The following is an 18,620-nucleotide window of genomic DNA, read 5'->3' as shown; positions in this document are numbered from 1 at the left end:
GCAGTGTGCTGAATCAAACTTTGATTTGATTCAAGTCAAACTTTGAAGACATTATTTTCTTAAATAATGAAGCACTTCTGGGGTGAAATTGTACAAAAGGATGTCCCACAAATTCTAAATGGAAATTAAACCTATAGCTACATTTCTTTTTTTTCTTCTTTTGTCATGTAATGGCTGTTTATTGGTGTTTCTAAAGTTTGACTAGGTGGCAGGAAACAGATAATAAATGAGTCACTCAATTTTTTTAAATATGAAGCATTTAATGTTTTTTTCGCCTTTTCTAAGTTCAAGATTTACGGGGTTGACACAAATGTGATATGATTATTTTTTTCTAAGCTGATGATAAATTTAAAAAATATTTCATTTTTAGTGAGGTAGCATGTAGGTAGGAGATGGATTTTAATCAAGGTGATAGATGAAATAATGACCAACTTATTAACTGTTTTTTTTCGTCTTTGTGTGGGTAACTGCTTGTGTAAAGAACATTCAAAGAAAACTTTGATTGCGTAATCATTTAGTTTTGATTGAAAGTAGGTAAAAAGTTCTGTTTTCTTCCTTTGTCAAGTTTATGCCATAATTTTCCTAGTGTATAACTGTTCACAGCTTGAATTACCTACTTGGCTAGCATTCCTGATAAACCAGTTTGCAATTGTACACATGAACTATACCCTTATAGTAGTATGTCCCTAAGTAGCAAGTCAGTTGGAGCAAGGAGATTGATGGAGATAGATCAGAGTTTCTATTTACATTGTTCCGGTTGCATAACGTTGCAGTTTCTCTGAGACAGGATCAGATGTAAGTTCCAGCTTACTGTATTAAGTTTCCTTATTTTTTCCATTTTGCTTGTTCTGTAATTAGTCTCAGCCCATTTTTTAATCTTGTAAATTGCAATCTCCCCTTTCTAGTTTTCACCGCATGTGTATGATGGTCAGATGATAGCTTTAAATGTTGCTGAATCAACTTGTGTTGTCAATTCCTACACTGTGGTTAAAACTCCCCAAACTCCAGTGCACAACACCCCATGTCTGTTGCATTGAGTACATGATAGCTTGGTCAACCCCCCAGGGATTTTTTCAGAAGTAAATATGAGAGACAAACAGAGACATTAGAGAGATTTTTTATTTTTGTAAATTGTTTTATTTGAAAGTTACTAATTTCTACTTAAGATTAGCACAAACTGAATTTTGTTAAGTGTTTTCTAAACTTAAAGTGCATTGACTCATGCAGTGCAATGATTTTTGTACTCTAAATGCAATGAAAGAGTATTAACATTTTTTGTGTTCAAGGTTTTCATTAAGAACATGGCAAGAAGTAGGAGAATATTTTCCATGTCAGAATTAGAAATAGTTCCAGCCATCAACATTTAGCTGGAAAATTATACACATTACCTGGAGAATTCTGCAATATCCAATGGCTTTGAACACCAAGAGTTGCAGAATTTCCTAAGTTCATAACATGTCTTATTAAATTTGAAACAAAGTGATGAAAGAAAAAAATGACAAAGATCAGCTCCAACATGATTTTCACCACAAATAATCGTTTTCACTTTGAATTAACATTGGCATTTTCATGTTACTTTTCCAGCCATCAAGTCATTGTGCTTTGCTTACAACAGATTCTAAAACAAGTTTGCACCATCTGTTGGAGATCTTCTTTACTAAGGTAAAAGTAAGAAAACAGACACTTGTGAGGAGGAGGATATAGTTTTACACTATATAATCTGTTCACATTCAATGTTTTCGGAAGCTTTTAATGTTAAAGTGCTAGATCTATTTACTCTGTCATACACAAATATCTCTCTTTTTGTGCCTAAGTGTTTTCTGCAAGACATGAGCATCTGCTGGTTCAATGTGTTTGTAGTATTGTTTCTTTGTTTCTATTATTTCAAATCCAAATCTCTTGTAAAATCCTATTGCTCCTTCATTGCTAACTTGAACATGCCTGAAATTAGACAGAGATAAATCATTAACATTCTTGTATGTCAGAGAACTATGAAAAAAGTATTGCATACCTTAAAATGTTTACCAGTAGATCACAGATGATATTAAAATGACGAAAGAACAACAAAGTGGCAATGAGGTGAAGCTGAGTATGTCATTGATGTTCTTCCCACATTTTTATTTCATCTGTGATTTTTTGCTGTACAGGCACATAGTAACAAGGAATCTGTTTGTTTTATACAATAAGGAAGTAAATTATGATTAGTGATATCATGTATGCATCTGTCTTTCAAACAATCATAAGTAGGAACCATTCAAAATGGGACATGGTTTGATGCTACTCTGGTTTACAGAATTAATGAATGTAACCAAAGAAGTTACAAGGTGCATTCAAAATGGGTTTACAATTCAGCTTATTGTATAAATACAAAAATATTAGGTTCTGAAACATTACTTTGCCCAAATCATTTATAATTCAACTACTACATGTACACATACACAGTATGCTTTTTTGGTTTAAAGGAAAAGGAGAACTGGCTATAGTTTTTCAGTATTTGTTTCAGAAAATGAACAAAGAGGAAAAATCAAGGAAAAATAATTATAGAAAAACAGCTAAACTTTGTCTAAATCGCCTGCTCCAAGGCTTCTATTACCAATATCAACCAAAAAAAAAAAACTTACAAATAAACATTGTCAATGTTACCATCCTTTTCACAACATTTTAGCACATGTTCAAGCATGACAGTACCTGAGAGTAAAAAAGGCATTATGTAAACATTACATACATAATTCAATGAAGAAATCTTTAAAACCTATGCATCTGTTAAGCATTTTAGAGTTGCAAGCAGTACCAAATAATTAGACTTTATTCGCTTAGAACAAACACAATAAAAAGCACACCAGAAGTATAATTCTTTCAACTTACCAATACCAAGTCTTCTATAAGGGGCTAAACATCCCAAAGTCATTATATAAAGCCGTCTAGCATCTTCTATCTGGTCAATGCGACAGCAAACTGCTCCAACTACAATGTCATTATAAAATGCTAAAAGAGATTCAAGAAAAAAAATTAAAGCCTATTAATCTGTGATGGTCATATAGCCTTAGAAAAATACCTTTTGGTCAGGTATTTATGAAAGAGAATCAAATATAAAATGTTTTAGGAATAAGAATGTGTTTTAAGCTACAGCTGCATATTCTAAAACACAACCTTGGGAAAAGGGAACAACTTAAGCTCCCCCCCCCCCAACCAATGCCCCTGTGAGGATGCAATAACAATTACCTTAAGATAGGCCATATGGTGGATTCACATGTGACTACTGCTACTTTCGATTTACATCAGCAATGTCATATATGTCTAGTTTGGAGACAGTATATGATAGATTCATGTAGCAAATTTTAAGCTTACTTATACATGTATATATAAAATAAAGAAAGATGTTTGAAATTAATCATGTGTGTGATGCAAGGAAACTTCTTTTGCATTTTTCAAGACCCAAGACTGAAAGTTTCAAACTATTTTTCTATTTTCTTGGTTTTAAGTTTGCCAAAATAAATAGTAGCAAAAAAAAAAGAAATAAAATGGTCTTGTAATTAAACTATTTCACATAGAATTATCTTAGCCAATACTCTTCGACAAAGTACCTAGTTTCGCTAGTTCCCCAACTTCAAGTACATCCTTGTAAAACTGTAAAGCAATACAAATCTGCATGAGAATTAATGTGTCGCTAAATATTAGATCTATGAACTTGAGGTTTTTTATTGTGAGATCATTGACTATCACCCGTAGAAATTGAGAGCGAATGATCTAAGCGTCCTAGTGTAAATCTGCTATTCGTTATCAACATTTTGATTACAACTGCACATGTTACTGTTTAATTGTAATAGAATAAACAGTGAGTAGCATAGAAAATCAGATTACAGCATATACCTGCGGATTTCTACTAACACAGTAGATGCAAAGTTTTCATGTGCCCCGAGATAGTCCTAAACTCTTCACCGGTATAACTTGCAGATATTTTGTGAACAAATGAAAGTTAAGCTTTTTTAACCAGAGCCTGCTGCAAACATATGTAGGAGGATGGCAAGAAATTAAAATTTATATACACCTAAGTAGGCAAGATTGTTAAAAAAGAACTACATGCTATCTGGAAAATTCTTCGATGACATTAAAAATATCCTTGACAGAGAAATGTGAGTATTTAATGCAGAACATTTGACACCTCATTTCGTTGATGGGGGGCTTCAAAAAAAACCAGTTACACAATCATAGTCACGATTTATATTCGGTGAGATGCAAACCATCGTCTGTAGTTTACCGACTTTGTGAAGTTCGAGAACATCTAAAGAAAAAGACCGCCTACATATTTAGCATGATGATGGCAGAGTGATGACATCTTGAAAATGAAATGTTGGTTGTCTGTGCACATGCGTTAGTTCCAAATTGTCACATGAAATGTACCAAATTTTTGTTCCATCGAAAGATATTCGATGTCTCTTCAGCAGATGAACTATTAACATATCTAAAACAATCTAACGAATCTTTTCTCATCAAACGATGGAAAGCTTAATCTTTACCTTGTCGTTATAGCTGACGGGAAATACAACAGAGTTCAATTTCTTGAGCTGCTTGATGTTGTGAGGAGTTACATCACCTAACTCTGTTCTTCCCTTCCTGTTCCACGGAAATACTAAAAGATCAGTGAACGCGAAGAAGATCAAACAATCGATCCAGAAAGATACTCACGGTTTCAGAGGTTTCGATGTAACAATTTCTTGATCATTCGACATATTTCTACAGGATCACTCATGTAATCGTTCCCGCCAAACACTGCCCATGCTCGATCCTCGCTTTCAAGATGAGTGTTAGTGCCACTGCTAAACTCGTATAAATTGCAGGCTCAACTTGCAAAATGGCAACCTTGGAGATTCGCCTAAAGAGAGTGAACAAGATTTACCACGAAGGCGTCAGTATATTCTTGGATATTCTAATGTTTTAATTGCAACTGCACTTTAAATAACTCTGAATGATCTTAATTATAAAACTATGAATCCATAACTTCAGCTCGGATACATATATACATACATGCATACGTAGATTATGAGCTCGAGATTTCTACCGCACAATAGTTGACGAGGGGGAATCTACTATCAACTAACGTGCATAAAAAAAACTGGAGTGAATGATTGGATATTTTAGTATAAATCTACTGGTATTTCGAAATTCTCCTCACTATCTATCGCTGAATAGATGGCGAATGGCATAGCTAATTAGATTGCAGTATTTGTGGCAAAGAGTGAGGAGATTTATATTATTATTTGAGAGACCGATCTAAAGTAAGTTTTGTACATGTTGCTCATACATAGTTTAATTGTATCGTTACATTTTATGTTTGTTTGTTTGAAATTTTACCGAACATTTGTTTGATACTTTACCAAACTCAAAAATAAAAAAGTTGAAAAAAAATGTCTCATGACAGATGTGGATTGGAAATTGTCCAGGGTGATCTTGGTAGCAGATATAATACTATTTGTCAGTACTGACTTATTTCAAATATGAATGGAGAGTCCATTAAGGTGGTATGGAATTTTGATATAACTTGGGAATGTTATTGAATCACCTCTTTCTGTATTAATCTTAGGACATTGTTAAAGGTGTTATTGTAGTTCAGAGTCGTGGAGAGCTCTCACACAATGGTATCACTCTCTCTATGGAAGGATCTGTGAATCTGCAACTGAGTGCTAAAAGTGTTGGAGTTTTTGAAGCATTCTACAACTCCTTGAAGCCAATCCATCTGGTCAACTACTCCCTAGAGATTGCAAAACCTGGCAAATTATACCATTCTATTTCAATCTCTTTAATTTTTGGTTTGATATTTGATTGTATTTGTATTGTATTTTCATCACCATTCCAACAGTACAATGGCAGCATGAGTCATTTTTGTGTTTTCCCATCTATATAATCTTGATTCTTTTATTCCTTTCATGATAATGTTGTTGGAGAACTGAATCACTCTTATCATCCTTTCCTGTATCACATGCATATTTTTACCTATCATGTAAAATCTTGCATAGTCCATTTATTATTCAGACTTTGCTTGCTGTAGCCTTTAGGCAATATACATGTAGGTCACTGAGATGTTATGTAGTTCAGATTTATATTTTTGACTAGGTTATTTACAGACCCATCATTGTTAAATTTTAATAGTTTAAATGTTATTCTGAGATGGATTTGAATGACTGTAAGGTTTACGCCAAATGGCAAGACTGAACTTCCTTTTGAGATTCCACTGAAACCCAAGGGTAACAAGCCACTGTATGAGACCTATCATGGAGTTTTTGTAAACATTCAGGTATTTTTTCAGTTTTACATGTTGAGCAGTTGTATGATTTGACAATAGCACCAAGTGTTATTGCTTTAGTATGTTTAACAGGTTATTATATTTATCATTGTATGGCACATGTCCAAATCAATAACATAATAGAATTATACCAAAGATTGAATGCTTTCCAATGGTTTCTCATTTATTTCCAATCTGCTAATCCTCCAACAGTTTTAATGTTCTTAAACATTTAATTAGTCACTCGACTCCTGTAAGCAATTGTTTTTCCAAGAAAATGTTACCAGCCACAATTACAGTCTTACTTCAGCACAGTGACCTCAGCTAGTTTTAACATTAAACTGCTTAAACTCACTTTCCATTTCTGATTCCATCCCTACTCAACACTGACTTGACTTTTCAATGAAAGAAAGACCCTGACTGTAACTTTTTAGTTTTTGGTTTGGCTTTTCCATTTAATCTCTAATGCAGAAAGGATTGTTTAAATCTTCAGCTGATTTGTTGTGTATTATTCTGCAGTATTATCTCCGAAGTGAAATGAAAAGGCCATATTTGAACAAAGACCTTCAGAGCCAAGCAGAGTTTATAGTTGAGAATAAGGTTATTTGTGGAAGTATATTACTCATCCATCTATATTGTATAAACAAAATGAAGCACCTTTTTAAAGTCCTTTATATTAGAAATAAAATTGAATAGCATAGTAGATCTTAATGCACTAAAATGGACTAAAAGGATTTCATCATTGACTATCAACAGAAAGTTTAGAAGTACAAATTAACTGCAATCAGTAGTGAAATTCAAAAAAGTGATTTTTGAGCATTAGAACTTTATTGGTATTGAAAAGAGAATATGGGTTACATTTTTGTTTGAATATTGTTTTATAAAGCTGTCATAAATACAAAGTTTACATCAATCACATAAGAATGGAAGGCACCAAAATTACATTCCTGAACAAATGCTTATCATTTACCCATGTCAATTAACATATTGGTAATTAACCATCTATTACATTTATTGGACAACACAGCACATTTATTTATTGTCTCTCAAAGCAGAAGGGAGGCAACATAGCTGTGATTAGAGTGCTGGACTAGTTTTGTGGTTGTCCAGGTTCAAGCTCTCCATCTTGTTACTAACTGAATTTGTTCTCAAGTGCCTGAAGTTCAATTCTTGGGAGTGATCTGTTAACAGCTAACTGGTCTGTCTCCCATCACTCATTTTATGGTTACAACATTTTTAATATGATATTTGTTTCATTCTTTGTTTACACTGGTCATGAAAAGGAGCCATCACTTTAGATAACATGTATTGTAATATCACTACTATTACTATTATTGTCATTATTATATCTCAAGCCACAAGATACTTCAAAATATGACCCTCTGGAATATTAGTTCCTGACTGTTCAATAAGTTTAAGTCTAATGATTTTCTGTAAAGAAAGTTATACCCATTGGCGTTTGAAGTTGTTAATCTTTTTTGCATTATTGTGTTAGTGGTAATGTTCTCTAAAAGTTTTTAAATTTTTTTTCTAGGTTACATCTAAGAAGGGAGAGGTAAAACCTGTAGAGTTTTCTATCACACCAGAGTCCCTTGAAAATGTGAAAGAGGTAATGTTATTCACACTTGTGCAAAGTTATAATAAGTCAACATACTGGAAAAGGTTTTTTTTTTTTTACCTACAATGTGCCACCTACAGTATAAGGGTCACACAGTATCTGATAAATTATTTCTTCAGCATTAACATGTTTGGCTTGTTTTGCTGTTTTGAGTCACTATGTTTGTGTTTCTTTTTGTAGAAAGCAAAGGTACCAAAGTTCTTAGTAAAAGGCAATCTGGATAATGCTCTGTGCTCTATCTCTAAGCCATTCACAGGAGAGGTAAGAGTCTGATTATTGCATAATAAGATAATAATCATAAGACAGATTTTTAGGGAATGAATTTAAAAAACAGGCCTGTATAGTCATGTAGTTTGACATTGTTCTTTGAGAACTGTGATTTTCCTTTTGGAGCAAAGTTTATAAATGGGGATATTTGGTTCATAACACAGGGTTTGAACAGTTTTTCCTCTGTAATGTATGTGTAATGTACTGTGAAAATATTCAGCAAGGTGATTGCATGAAGAAACTGTTGTTATTTCATAGCTGGAGGTTGTTGAATCAGACAGACCTATCAAATCCATTGAGTTGCAGCTTGTCAGAGTAGAAACATGTGGTAAGTAATTTTTAAAGGTTTATTATCTGTGGTTAACACTCCTCTATTGTATGTCCCTTAAATAACATTTTTTTATGGTGCCAGAAATATGCTTTAGAGGAATCATTGTTTTATCAGAGTTATGACAAATGAAACTTAGGGAATTAACTGTAGTGTTAGGTATGGCATTCAGAATTAAAGCTACATAAAAGCAACATAAATTGAAGAAAATATAATCTCTGGTGAGGTTATAGAGGGAGAGGTTCTAATATTATTTTTAAATCATGGACAGTTTTGCAACTTTTTTGACCATACAGCAAAAATTTTGACACCATAGCAAAAAGTTCTGAACTTCATAGAATTGTCTTTTAATGTACTGTAGGAGTTAGTGGTATGTCTTAGGAATTTTGACTATTCTTTACAACACTCTAATAATAGCAGCTCTATAACTTGATATTGTAATGCATTTCTCATCTGTTTCCATCGTTATATTTGGATGAAGTGTAGTGAGGATGGCCCCTTTAACCCCACATCTATATCAGTGAAGGTCATGATCAATGACCAGTGAGAATGGGCCAAAACACACCAAGACCAGCTTACTATCAAGCTGCATAGACAGTGATACACTATCTTTTGAATCTCATTGTCTGACAAAGACATCACTGTCCTTAATTAAAGTCTTCACTGTACAACTGGTGGTGATTCTAAGTTGTGAGACAAACAATTAGACATTCATTTTCAAATTTATTATTTTCGTATTCTTCATATTGTAACTATCATTATCATTACTTTTAATATCATCATGATCTTCACCTTTATCATAATTAGCTCCAGTATCACTATCATTAGTAATATTGCCTTGCAAATAAAGTACATAGTAAACTCATAATTACTCAATTCACTGACTCTAGGTTGTGCAGAAGGATACTCAAAAGATGGTAAATGTATTGTATTTTGCTACTAGAATTATTTGGCAAGAAGAAATTTATCCCAACCACCTTTTTTTACTTTGTTCTGTACAGATGTAAGGTAGCAGTGTGTGTTGAAGCATACCTTAATATGCTACCACATGTTTTCTGTAAATCTGTAGACTTGGTTCTTCTGTCTTAGACATATGGGGTGCTTATCTTACATTACCAAAGACAGGAAAGACCTAAAGTTTTCAAAATGAATAACAAGCCCATAAAATGTTTTTATTCACAGTTTTATGAAAAATAATCAAGAAAAAAATTATAAACTGCAATTTTTGCTTTCTTGCATAGAAACAGTGTAAAATTGCCAAATTTTGAAATGTGTCAAAATCCCACACATATTTGTAATGTCTTTGGGACAATGTCAACCTTCCAGGCCCCATGATAGACCAAGAGAGAATTTCTCCTTACAATACCAATACAATATCATGCAGGCAAGTGATGAGAATAGAGAAAAAGCAAGCAAGCAGTCCTCTGATAACAGTATGCCATCCAGTAAACACCACAATTCTAGCTATCAGTATTAGAAATATTTTTATTTTATTCATTTGTCATTTTATGCAAAACAAAACAAAATTATCAACGGCTAGGAAAACTAATAATTAAAGGTTGCAAGCTTAGGTTCCCTCACATGTGCAGTTGTTGTACAAGATTAATGAACCTAGACAACAAACAAAAATCTAAACAACATATGTAATAAATAGAATAATATTCTTTTACAGCTACCGAGATTCAGAACATTCAGGTAGGCTGTAAAATTGTTCTATTAAACAAAATAGAATGTCTTTTGAAGATTGGCTTCATGACAACGAGAATGTATCTCTAGTGAAATTTTAAGACTGTTGTGGTTATTTGAATGAGGTAACACTGTCCAGCCGTATCACAAAAAGGAAAGCAGCCGATATATTTTTTTAAACTTGTAAAACCGTTGAGAATAATGTGTCAAAGCGACGGAGATGAAATGATGAATCACAATCGAAAGGCATAAACCGTTTTATTCATTAAGACGGAATATTGAACATGTGTAAGGCAATGACCGAAATCGGTTGGCCAAAAAACCCATTGCCCAATCGTTAGCTGGTGCTCATATTGCCTATTGGAAGAAGTGTTCAAGAAGTGTTTAGAAATCTTTCTAACTTAGTTGCCAGAGTTAGTTATGTCGGTCAGTATGGTACAACGGTTGTCAAGAACTGTCTGCAGCTATCTTTAGCGCGGCAGAAATACACCCAGCTTTATTTCAATAACTTTGAACTTTCGTTTCAGATCGCAGAGGGGGATGTTTGTCGCGGTCTCAGGATCCCAATATACATGATATTTCCTCGTCTATTTACCTGCCCGACATTGACCACTGCAAACTTCAAAATTGGTCAGTTGAGTACCTATAATAAAAATCACAAGCGCTGGCGGGATTTTACTGAAAGTCAAAGCAAAGCCAGTTTTTTTTATTTTCCGTTATCATTGATAACCACTTTTTGTTGACAAACAGAGGGGCTAACAGCCAGCACCCTAAAGACCTTATAGCCATGGCCGTGAGAACATGTCACACATTCATATTTTCTGTAGCGATGGGCGTAGTTCGATGGGCTGATGGAATAACTTCCTTAAGGCTTCATTAAACTGACCGTGTAGCCCTCTCTTGTTTGCCACAGAACTGCCTGGAAGAAGGTAGCTAAAAAATTGATATAACGGCTGAAGAAAAAGTCAGTTGATGCAAAAGAAGTGATTCCCGCTAAGATACGAAAAACGCACCAGTGGAAAAAGACATTCATCCCACTAGTTGAAAAGTTGTCTTCTTTCTGGCGGGTCGTGAGAAGTTATTTGTCATTGCTAGTGAGAAAATTTAACAAGCTGCCTAAGAAACTATTTTATCTAAAAGCAAATCTACTAGCGTCTTATCACAAATGCTGCAATCCGATTGACCACGCTGCTCCCTATCCTTGACAATTATTCCACGATCGTGCATTGTATATGAGATGATAGATAGCTATGATCATCTCATATCCAACAAGCACGAGTAGAATAATTGTTTTATTAAAAACCCTCCAAAATATAAATAAATCTCCCCAACTTTATTTTGTAAGAACAAACGGAATGTTTCAATGTACTATAACACTTCCGGTCTGGTTTTCATGCCTGTGCATGGTATGATGGCTCATAACCCATGATGTCTAAGCCAATGAAAACTCTCGAATTGCGTAATCCGATGATCAAGGTTTTAATAATCCGTGATGAACAATGAGTAGCTTGAGTAGTCCAACAGTGTGCGGTTATAAATAAAGTAAAAAATAAAATTATGATCATATCTTGCTGTTATGCTGTGAACGACTATCAGATTTGTACTAAATCAACTTTGCGTTCCAGTATATTGGGGCCTCTCCATCTTCAACTATCACGCGATAGAAATCTCGCACTTTTAATCTAACTGTTGAATACAGCAGTTTGCAAATAATCTTTGTTCTTCCTCTTGTTTCAGAATTTGAGGTGAATGTGGTAATAGTTCTTCAGGATGATCATCTCATTACAGAAAACTTTCCAATTAAAATTATGAGATTTGAAAATAATGCTGTATGATTCCTAGAGGGGAAGGACTCTTGCAAAGTGTCCCCTTCCTTTAGAAATGATTAAAGGAAAGCTTATACAATCCATAAAGTCTAGTAAAGGATTTGAACGAAACAATGTATGTCTTGAATACAACAAGAAGTAGTTCTGACTTTCTGATGGTTTTTCAAGTGTTTAAAATGTGAATTTACAGCTGCATTAAAAAATTTTATATTTTTTAAGATGATAATAAACGAACAAGAATTCTGTTGAAGGGTGTGATGTCGTGCCTTTTATTTTATGTTCCCCCAGAAACAGGCCTGATTTCCATGTACGAATAAATTTATACCATACTCAAACGCGTGACATATCTACGCGAAGGTCTTAGAAATAAAAACGTATAGTACTGTATTTTTCTCCACAAGGCCTGTATCACATTTCTTCCTTTTCTCTTCCTTCATCAAGTCTGAATGGCGGGTGGACTCTGAAACCCACTGTAAGGAACTTCATTTGACTGTATATTGGCAACGACCCCAAAAATGGACAAATTTTTTTTCTCATTCGCGTTGACAAATTGTGCTTTACATTGCTGAGAGCCTACATCCCTGCCCTATACATTGGTATATTTTAAGAATGTTATTTATTAAACCACGTAGAAAATGAAAAATATCAATAATACCTCGAATTCGCCTGGCTTGGCTGGCCTGGCTATTTGTTTGTCAACACACGTATCAAATTGATTTGACTGCAAAGAGGGAAAGTTTGTTTTTGAGTGCTTTAAACAAAGTCGGTGGGTGTTTCGGAAAACTGTTTCAAACATCCTTAAATTTACTACTTTCAATTTTATACACCAATACTGTACATCACCACAAAGGGAATTGGTTAGCATATCTCAGAGACGTGCTATTGTAAGCCCTGTAAGACTGAAAGTCTTGTTAGGGATTTGAACGAAACAATGAATATGTCTTTCATACGAAAAGAAGTAGTTCTGACCTTCAGCTGGTTTTTCAGGTGTTTAAAATGTGACGGCTGCATCAAAAATTTTATATCTTTTAATAGTAAGACGATAATAAACGAAAAAGAATTCTGTTGAAGAGTGTGAACCCGCGCCTTCTATTTGATCTTCTCCCTGAAACAAGCCTGATTTCCTCGTACGAATAAAATTATACCATACTCAAACGCGTGACGTAAGTGAAGGTCTCAGAATAAAAACGTAGTACCGTAGTTTTCTCCACAATGTCTGTATCTCATTTCTTCCTTCTTTCTTCCTTCACCAAGTCTGAATGACGGGTGGACTCTGAAACCCTCTGTGAGGAGACCTCCATTTCTCAATATATTGGCAACGACCCCAAAAATTGATTATTTCTTTTTCTCATTCGCGGTAACAAATTGTGCTTTACATTGCTGACAGTCTACATCCCTGCCCTAGAAATTGATGTGTGTTAACAATGTTATTTATTAAACCACGTGGAAAATGAAAAATATCAATAATACCTCGAATTCGCCTGGCTGTTTGTTATTTTGAGCTCATTACGCAGTATTAAAGGCGCTAGAAGGATTATAATACAACGCCTCAGTTTTCACTAACGTTTCATGGCAACGTTCACTCTTTCCCGTCATGGTTAGATTCACTATGTAAATATCTTCTTGCCTAGGGACAGTTCTTTTTCGCATAGGGGAAGTACCATCTTCCAATTGCCTTTAGCTGCCTTTATCAGAGTTTACGAGATTCAATAAATCTCTTTGGAGTTCTTAATGTACGGCGATGAATTGTTTGCTCGTGTCAAAATTAAATTTTTAACTAAAACTCGAAACGTAAATCGAAGTCCAACACGAACTCTAACTCAAAAACAAACTCGAGCACACCTTACTCCCAAAGCAGAGACGATAGCGATTGACATACCACGTCCACTATTTCAAACTTCAATCCTTTGGTCAACACACGTGTGAAATTGATTCGACTGCAAAGAGAGAAAGTTTATTTTTAAGTGCTTTAAACACAGTCGATGGGTGTTTCGGAAAACTGTTTCAAATATCCTTGAATCTACTTCTTTCAATTTAATACACCAATACTGCACATAATTGCAATTGATATCGAGGGTTCGTTATATCGAAAACTTCGATCTAACGAATTTGCGGAAAAAGCAACCAAAATGTTCCCTATATAAAGTGATGGTCAATTTTTTTTTGTGGTGTTACCGTGTGCTACCCAGCATTTTGAGATCGGAACGATTACTGTAAGTAACATTTGTGCTTTAATGTCTATATGAAGCTACAGTGCGCTGTACAGGGCTGTACATAGCTACAGCACCTTGTTTTAAAGCACAGAAGACAATTGTCGATAGTTTCAGTTTCGGCATTTATAATGAGCTGTTAACTGTGAAGTTGTTCTATTTTTACAAAACTGAAGGATTTGATTCTTGTTGGTCTGTTTCGCATTTTTCTTTTGTCACGTGTTGACACAGGCTCATTATATCGGGGTATATTATACGTTTGGGCTTCTGCATTGTTTTCATTATAACGAGGATTTCGTTATTGTAAGTTTGGCTGGGCTGAAGAGTATCGTTGGTTATACGGTGGACTTCGTTATCTAGCGGTTCGTTAAATCGAAGTTCCACTGTAATTGTGACCAACTATATAGAAACTATTGTGAACGGCGAAGCTGATTACTCTTCAGGATCTTAAAAGTATTTGGAATGAAGCTTGGAGCGTTTATGTTTCTTCTTGGAAGTAAGCACTTTTCAATATGATAAGTTGATTTTTTAAACGTATATTTAAAAGAACTAATTTGTGGTTCGAGAGTACCGCATGATGACTGATGAGGGCGAAGCCAGAATCTGTTATCGCGCGATAAATGTTAAGAGCGTAAAATCGAATTGTTCTCATTTAAAATCTACCAAACGTTCAATCTCATTAACAAGACAGGCTCACTGAAGTTGAAATTGAATAATGATCTGAACCGCAGTTCCGACGCACGGATAATTGACACTCGCACCTTCGTACTTTTACCCTTGTGTACTCCTTTGCGTTTTTTCAAGGATCATGAAATCTTCATTCGCTAGAACCTGAAACGAAAAGTCTTCTGTAACAGGGTATTTTACAAGTGCCTGATACCTCGATTTATTTAATTTGTCTTTCTAATACATCGCTTTCGCTAATTTTTGTTTTCAAATTCCTTATTTCTTAAAGCTCGGAAAAATCTCGTAAATGTTAAAAAGCAGAGAAAACAAGTTTTGTACGACGTCAGCCATGCACTGAATTCTTAGGGATCGTTGGGGACTGATCACGAACAGTTTGTTGCATAAATATGGATTACTTCGTAGAAAAAGCGACGTACAGATTTTTACTCACGATTTGGAAAACTTGGGAAAGCGAGCGAATTGTTTAGTTTAGTAAACTACACAGACCCTTTTTGCGCATCAACGGACTGCTTTTTGTCATAATTTTTTTTACGTGTTCTGATTTGGATGAAACGTCGTGCTTTATCAGAGTGCAGATGCTCGGAGTAACTTTGTCACGCCATCAAACGATCTGTGCAATAGCCGAATATTTCCCGGACTTCTCTCTCGTTTTTTTTTTCTTTTTTCTGTTGACCCACGAGTCTTGCATGACCTAGAACGCGAATATGAAAACGACCTCCTGGCTTCAATCGATCCAGAACAACCCGTGTAAGTAACAGAACAAATCACATGGAGATAGAAAGTGAAATTTCGGAACCAAGGTATTGATAAAAACACCGAGTCAGTTAGCAGCAACGGGAGAAATAAACAACTGCTTGTGGCTATGCCAAACGTCGAAATTGACGAAATTTATAACTTGAGCAGTGACGAAAAACACCAAAGAGAAAACGCCGGAAGTAGACTGTTCGACTTTTTGAGGGTTTTCTCGTTTTAAGAGTGTCTCAAGCTCAATTACGATAATAGAGTTGAAACACTGTTAACACTCATATAATAAATAAATAATATTTTTTTCTTCAAAAAAAAATCAAACAGGAATGATGTGACTTGTGAAACTGTTTCAGCGTGTGGACTATTTCAGTTTGTGAGCTATTTCAGTTTATGAACTATTTCAGTTTGTGAGCTATTTCAGTTTGTGATCTTTGATGTTTTCACATTTTGACTGCTTTAGTCTTATCCAATCAAATTATTTGAAAATATCTAAAAAAGGTTCGATTGGTCTGTTTTGGCGAGCTTTATGAGAGTACAGCAGCATGCTAACGCCACCTTTGTTCGTTTAGAAGCCAAAGTTCGTTTTGAAAATTTTTATGAACGCCTGGCGAATTTATTGTTTTGTTCATCACAAAACCAATGAAAAATTGAAAGCCTTTTTCACGACAAAGAGGATGATTCCAACACCCCTAACAAAGATACTTTGGAAACGGGCTAATTCGCATCTTTAGATTTTTTCATCAAAAAATGTCGCCACGATTTTAATAAACTTAAATTCAATCGTAACACCAAATTTTCTAACCTTTCTTCGAAAGAATGGTCGGCCCTAAAAAGTCCAGAAAAACGCAGACATAGTTATTAACGCGGCCGACAAATGAGGCGCAGTCGTTGTTTGGCGGGCCGATCTCTACCAAAGAGAAGCTTCGCGACAACTTTCTTATACCTCTTTTGCAAAAGTTGACAAAGATCTCACTTCCATCAAGCAAAACATTGTCAAAAGCACGATTAATGATCTTATAGCTAGACAAGAATTGCCGGCCATTGCAAAAACCCTCATCATCACCACTCCTAAAACTTTTTGTATTTACTTTTTACTAAAATCCACAAACTTAACAACCTTGGTCGACCCATCGTCTTTGCCTGCAGTTGTCCTGCCGAACTCATTTCAAGCTATTTAGACAAAATTGTAGCACCTATCGTCAAATCTTAACCATCATACATGAAGGACAGCCACCACGCACTTGAAATTATTTGTGACTTTAATTTCCTCGGCCAAAATAAATTTATTTTCACTTTGGATGCTACATATCTTTATACTGTCATTCCCAATGACGAAGGTCTCTGGGCCCTCAAACATTTTTCAGATCAACGCACTGTTAAGGAACTTAGCTCTGAAACACTACTCCGTTTAGCCAAACTAGCACTTACATTCAGTTGCTTTTCATTCCGTGGCAACTACTATAATCAAACTAATGGCGTAGCCGTGGATACTAAAATGGGACTCATCTACGCCAATCTTTTCGTAGGATTTATCATGAACACCAATTTTTTAGTCAAACCGCGGCCCCAGCCTGATGTTAAGACACATGCACATGCACATGCCCAACCACGACCGCTACATTGACGACTGCATCGCCACCACCGCCTCTGTCAGAAAGGAGCTCACTCAATTTATAACTGCCGTCAATTACTTTCACTCGGCTCTGAAATATACCTGGGAAATTTACGACACTTCTTTGAATTTTCTAGACATAAAAATTTCAATTTTAGACAATGGTCTATGCACTACAGATTCACATATTTGTTACTTGTTATATTCATCTTTACATCCATCACACGAAAAGAAGTCCATACCTTTTTCACAGTTCAGTGACGACTCTGATTCTTCCGGAAAATCAGAGACAATCTACCAGTTTTTCGATGAACGCGGCTAACCTGTTTCTTTCCACAACCGCGCCCAACAAATTGATCGACAGTAAGCACTACGGCTCCGAAGGAAAATACTGATCGCATTCCTCTCACATTTCACCCTCAGAACCACGCAATTATCATTCTTAAATCTATCCTTCCGTCAATAACTTTAACATTGTGATTCTAAATTAGGCATGTGCCTGTGCCTTAACATTACGCTACTGCTCATGCTTATGTTTCTGCGTCTGTTAAAAGGATTGCACAATTGATTGACATCGTTCTTTGGCAAAGAGATAATCATTTCAATAAAGACAAAATGAGTTTTTGCGTTTATTTTTATTATTCCATGTCAAGTTTGCTGATACAGTGCAGTCCAATACGTGGAATAGTTAATTCAGAAATAATTTTTCGTGGCTTTTCTTTCAGGTATTGTGGTGCTTCTTGCGAAAGCAGCAAGTGCTACTGGTAAGTGTTAGTGCATCAACTTACGCAATTCTCGTCTTTGGCTTAAGTCAAAATTTCTCTGTGAACTTTACCTAAGAAATGATAATCAAGTAAGGAGAGATTGAAAGAGATGATATGAGTTGTCATATTTATAAATCTCGGACCAGTGAATAGCCGGGCAGTCGACATAAAACTATTACAAGCAATCGAATTGAATCAGTATTTTGTATGCTGTTCTAGTAAAGACACCGACAAGACAAAATTCCCAGGCTTGTTCTTTTTTGAAAAACGTGATGATTGTTCAAATTTTGTTAGGGTGTATTTGCGTGAGTTCGATTTTTCTGGATTGCCATACTCAGTCAACAACTCGATCCTCGGATGGAGATTGGAAGAACTCGCCGGCTAAACTATGGAAAGATTCAACACACGATCGACTCAGCGTTTGCATTTGTTCCCGTATCTTAGAAACAGAGACATATTTTTAGTTTACGGGCAGACTAGTTTTAAGCATTAACATCCGCACTAACAAGTGAGCGTTAGGAGACCACTCTTGAAAGTAACTGTCATATTTTACGTAACAATGATCGGGAGAGCATGAGGAAAGTTAACTATAGAA

The 18,620-nt window shown here is 35.2% G+C and overlaps 2 protein-coding genes and 1 pseudogene across 2 annotated transcripts; 2 read left to right on the top strand and 1 right to left on the bottom strand.

Moving 5' to 3' along the window:
• Positions 1-1,101: 1,101 nt before the first annotated feature.
• LOC113665705 (N-alpha-acetyltransferase 50) lies at positions 1,102-4,814 on the bottom strand. The gene is made up of 6 exons (XM_027181431.2): positions 4,687-4,814; positions 4,518-4,614; positions 3,585-3,627; positions 2,866-2,985; positions 2,622-2,688; positions 1,102-1,941 (listed from the first exon to the last, which is right to left on the bottom strand). Exons 1-6 carry the CDS (start codon positions 4,728-4,730, stop codon positions 1,782-1,784), a joined length of 531 nt encoding a protein of 176 aa, XP_027037232.2. The 5' UTR covers positions 4,731-4,814; the 3' UTR covers positions 1,102-1,781.
• On the top strand, positions 4,368-12,255 carry LOC113665704 (vacuolar protein sorting-associated protein 26C). Its single transcript, XM_027181430.2, has 11 exons — positions 4,368-4,906; positions 5,582-5,775; positions 6,193-6,292; positions 6,800-6,880; positions 7,815-7,889; positions 8,079-8,159; positions 8,424-8,493; positions 9,384-9,410; positions 10,166-10,188; positions 10,707-10,809; positions 11,917-12,255. Exons 1-11 carry the CDS (start codon positions 4,853-4,855, stop codon positions 12,012-12,014), a joined length of 906 nt encoding a protein of 301 aa, XP_027037231.2. The 5' UTR covers positions 4,368-4,852; the 3' UTR covers positions 12,015-12,255.
• Positions 12,256-15,670: 3,415 nt separating this feature from the next.
• LOC149044118 (uncharacterized) lies at positions 15,671-17,741 on the top strand (annotated as a pseudogene).
• Positions 17,742-18,620: the final 879 nt, after the last annotated feature.

This window comes from Pocillopora damicornis, chromosome 6 (assembly GCF_964200805.1).
Source record: "Pocillopora damicornis chromosome 6, jaPocDami1.2, whole genome shotgun sequence".
NCBI classification, from domain to species: domain Eukaryota; kingdom Metazoa; phylum Cnidaria; class Anthozoa; order Scleractinia; family Pocilloporidae; genus Pocillopora; species Pocillopora damicornis.
Note: the sequence above shows the minus strand (reverse complement) of the source record. Positions and strands in the feature narration are given on the sequence as shown.

Coding starts and splice junctions, on each gene's coding strand:
- LOC113665705 (XM_027181431.2), bottom strand. CDS start 4,730: ATGTCGAATGATCAAGAAATTGTTACATCGAAACCTCTGAAACC. Junction 2,986..3,584: donor TGGGGAACTAGCGAAACTAG/GTACTTTGTCGA, acceptor AATCTCTTTTAG/CATTTTATAATGACATTGTA. Junction 1,942..2,621: donor AACATTGACAATGTTTATTT/GTAAGTTTTTTT, acceptor GTCTAATTTCAG/GCATGTTCAAGTTAGCAATG.
- LOC113665704 (XM_027181430.2), top strand. CDS start 4,853: ATGGCAACCTTGGAGATTCGCCTAAAGAGAGTGAACAAGATTTACCAC. Junction 5,776..6,192: donor ATTGCAAAACCTGGCAAATT/ATACCATTCTAT, acceptor TGTAAGGTTTAC/GCCAAATGGCAAGACTGAAC. Junction 9,411..10,165: donor AGAAGGATACTCAAAAGATG/GTAAATGTATTG, acceptor ATTCTTTTACAG/CTACCGAGATTCAGAACATT.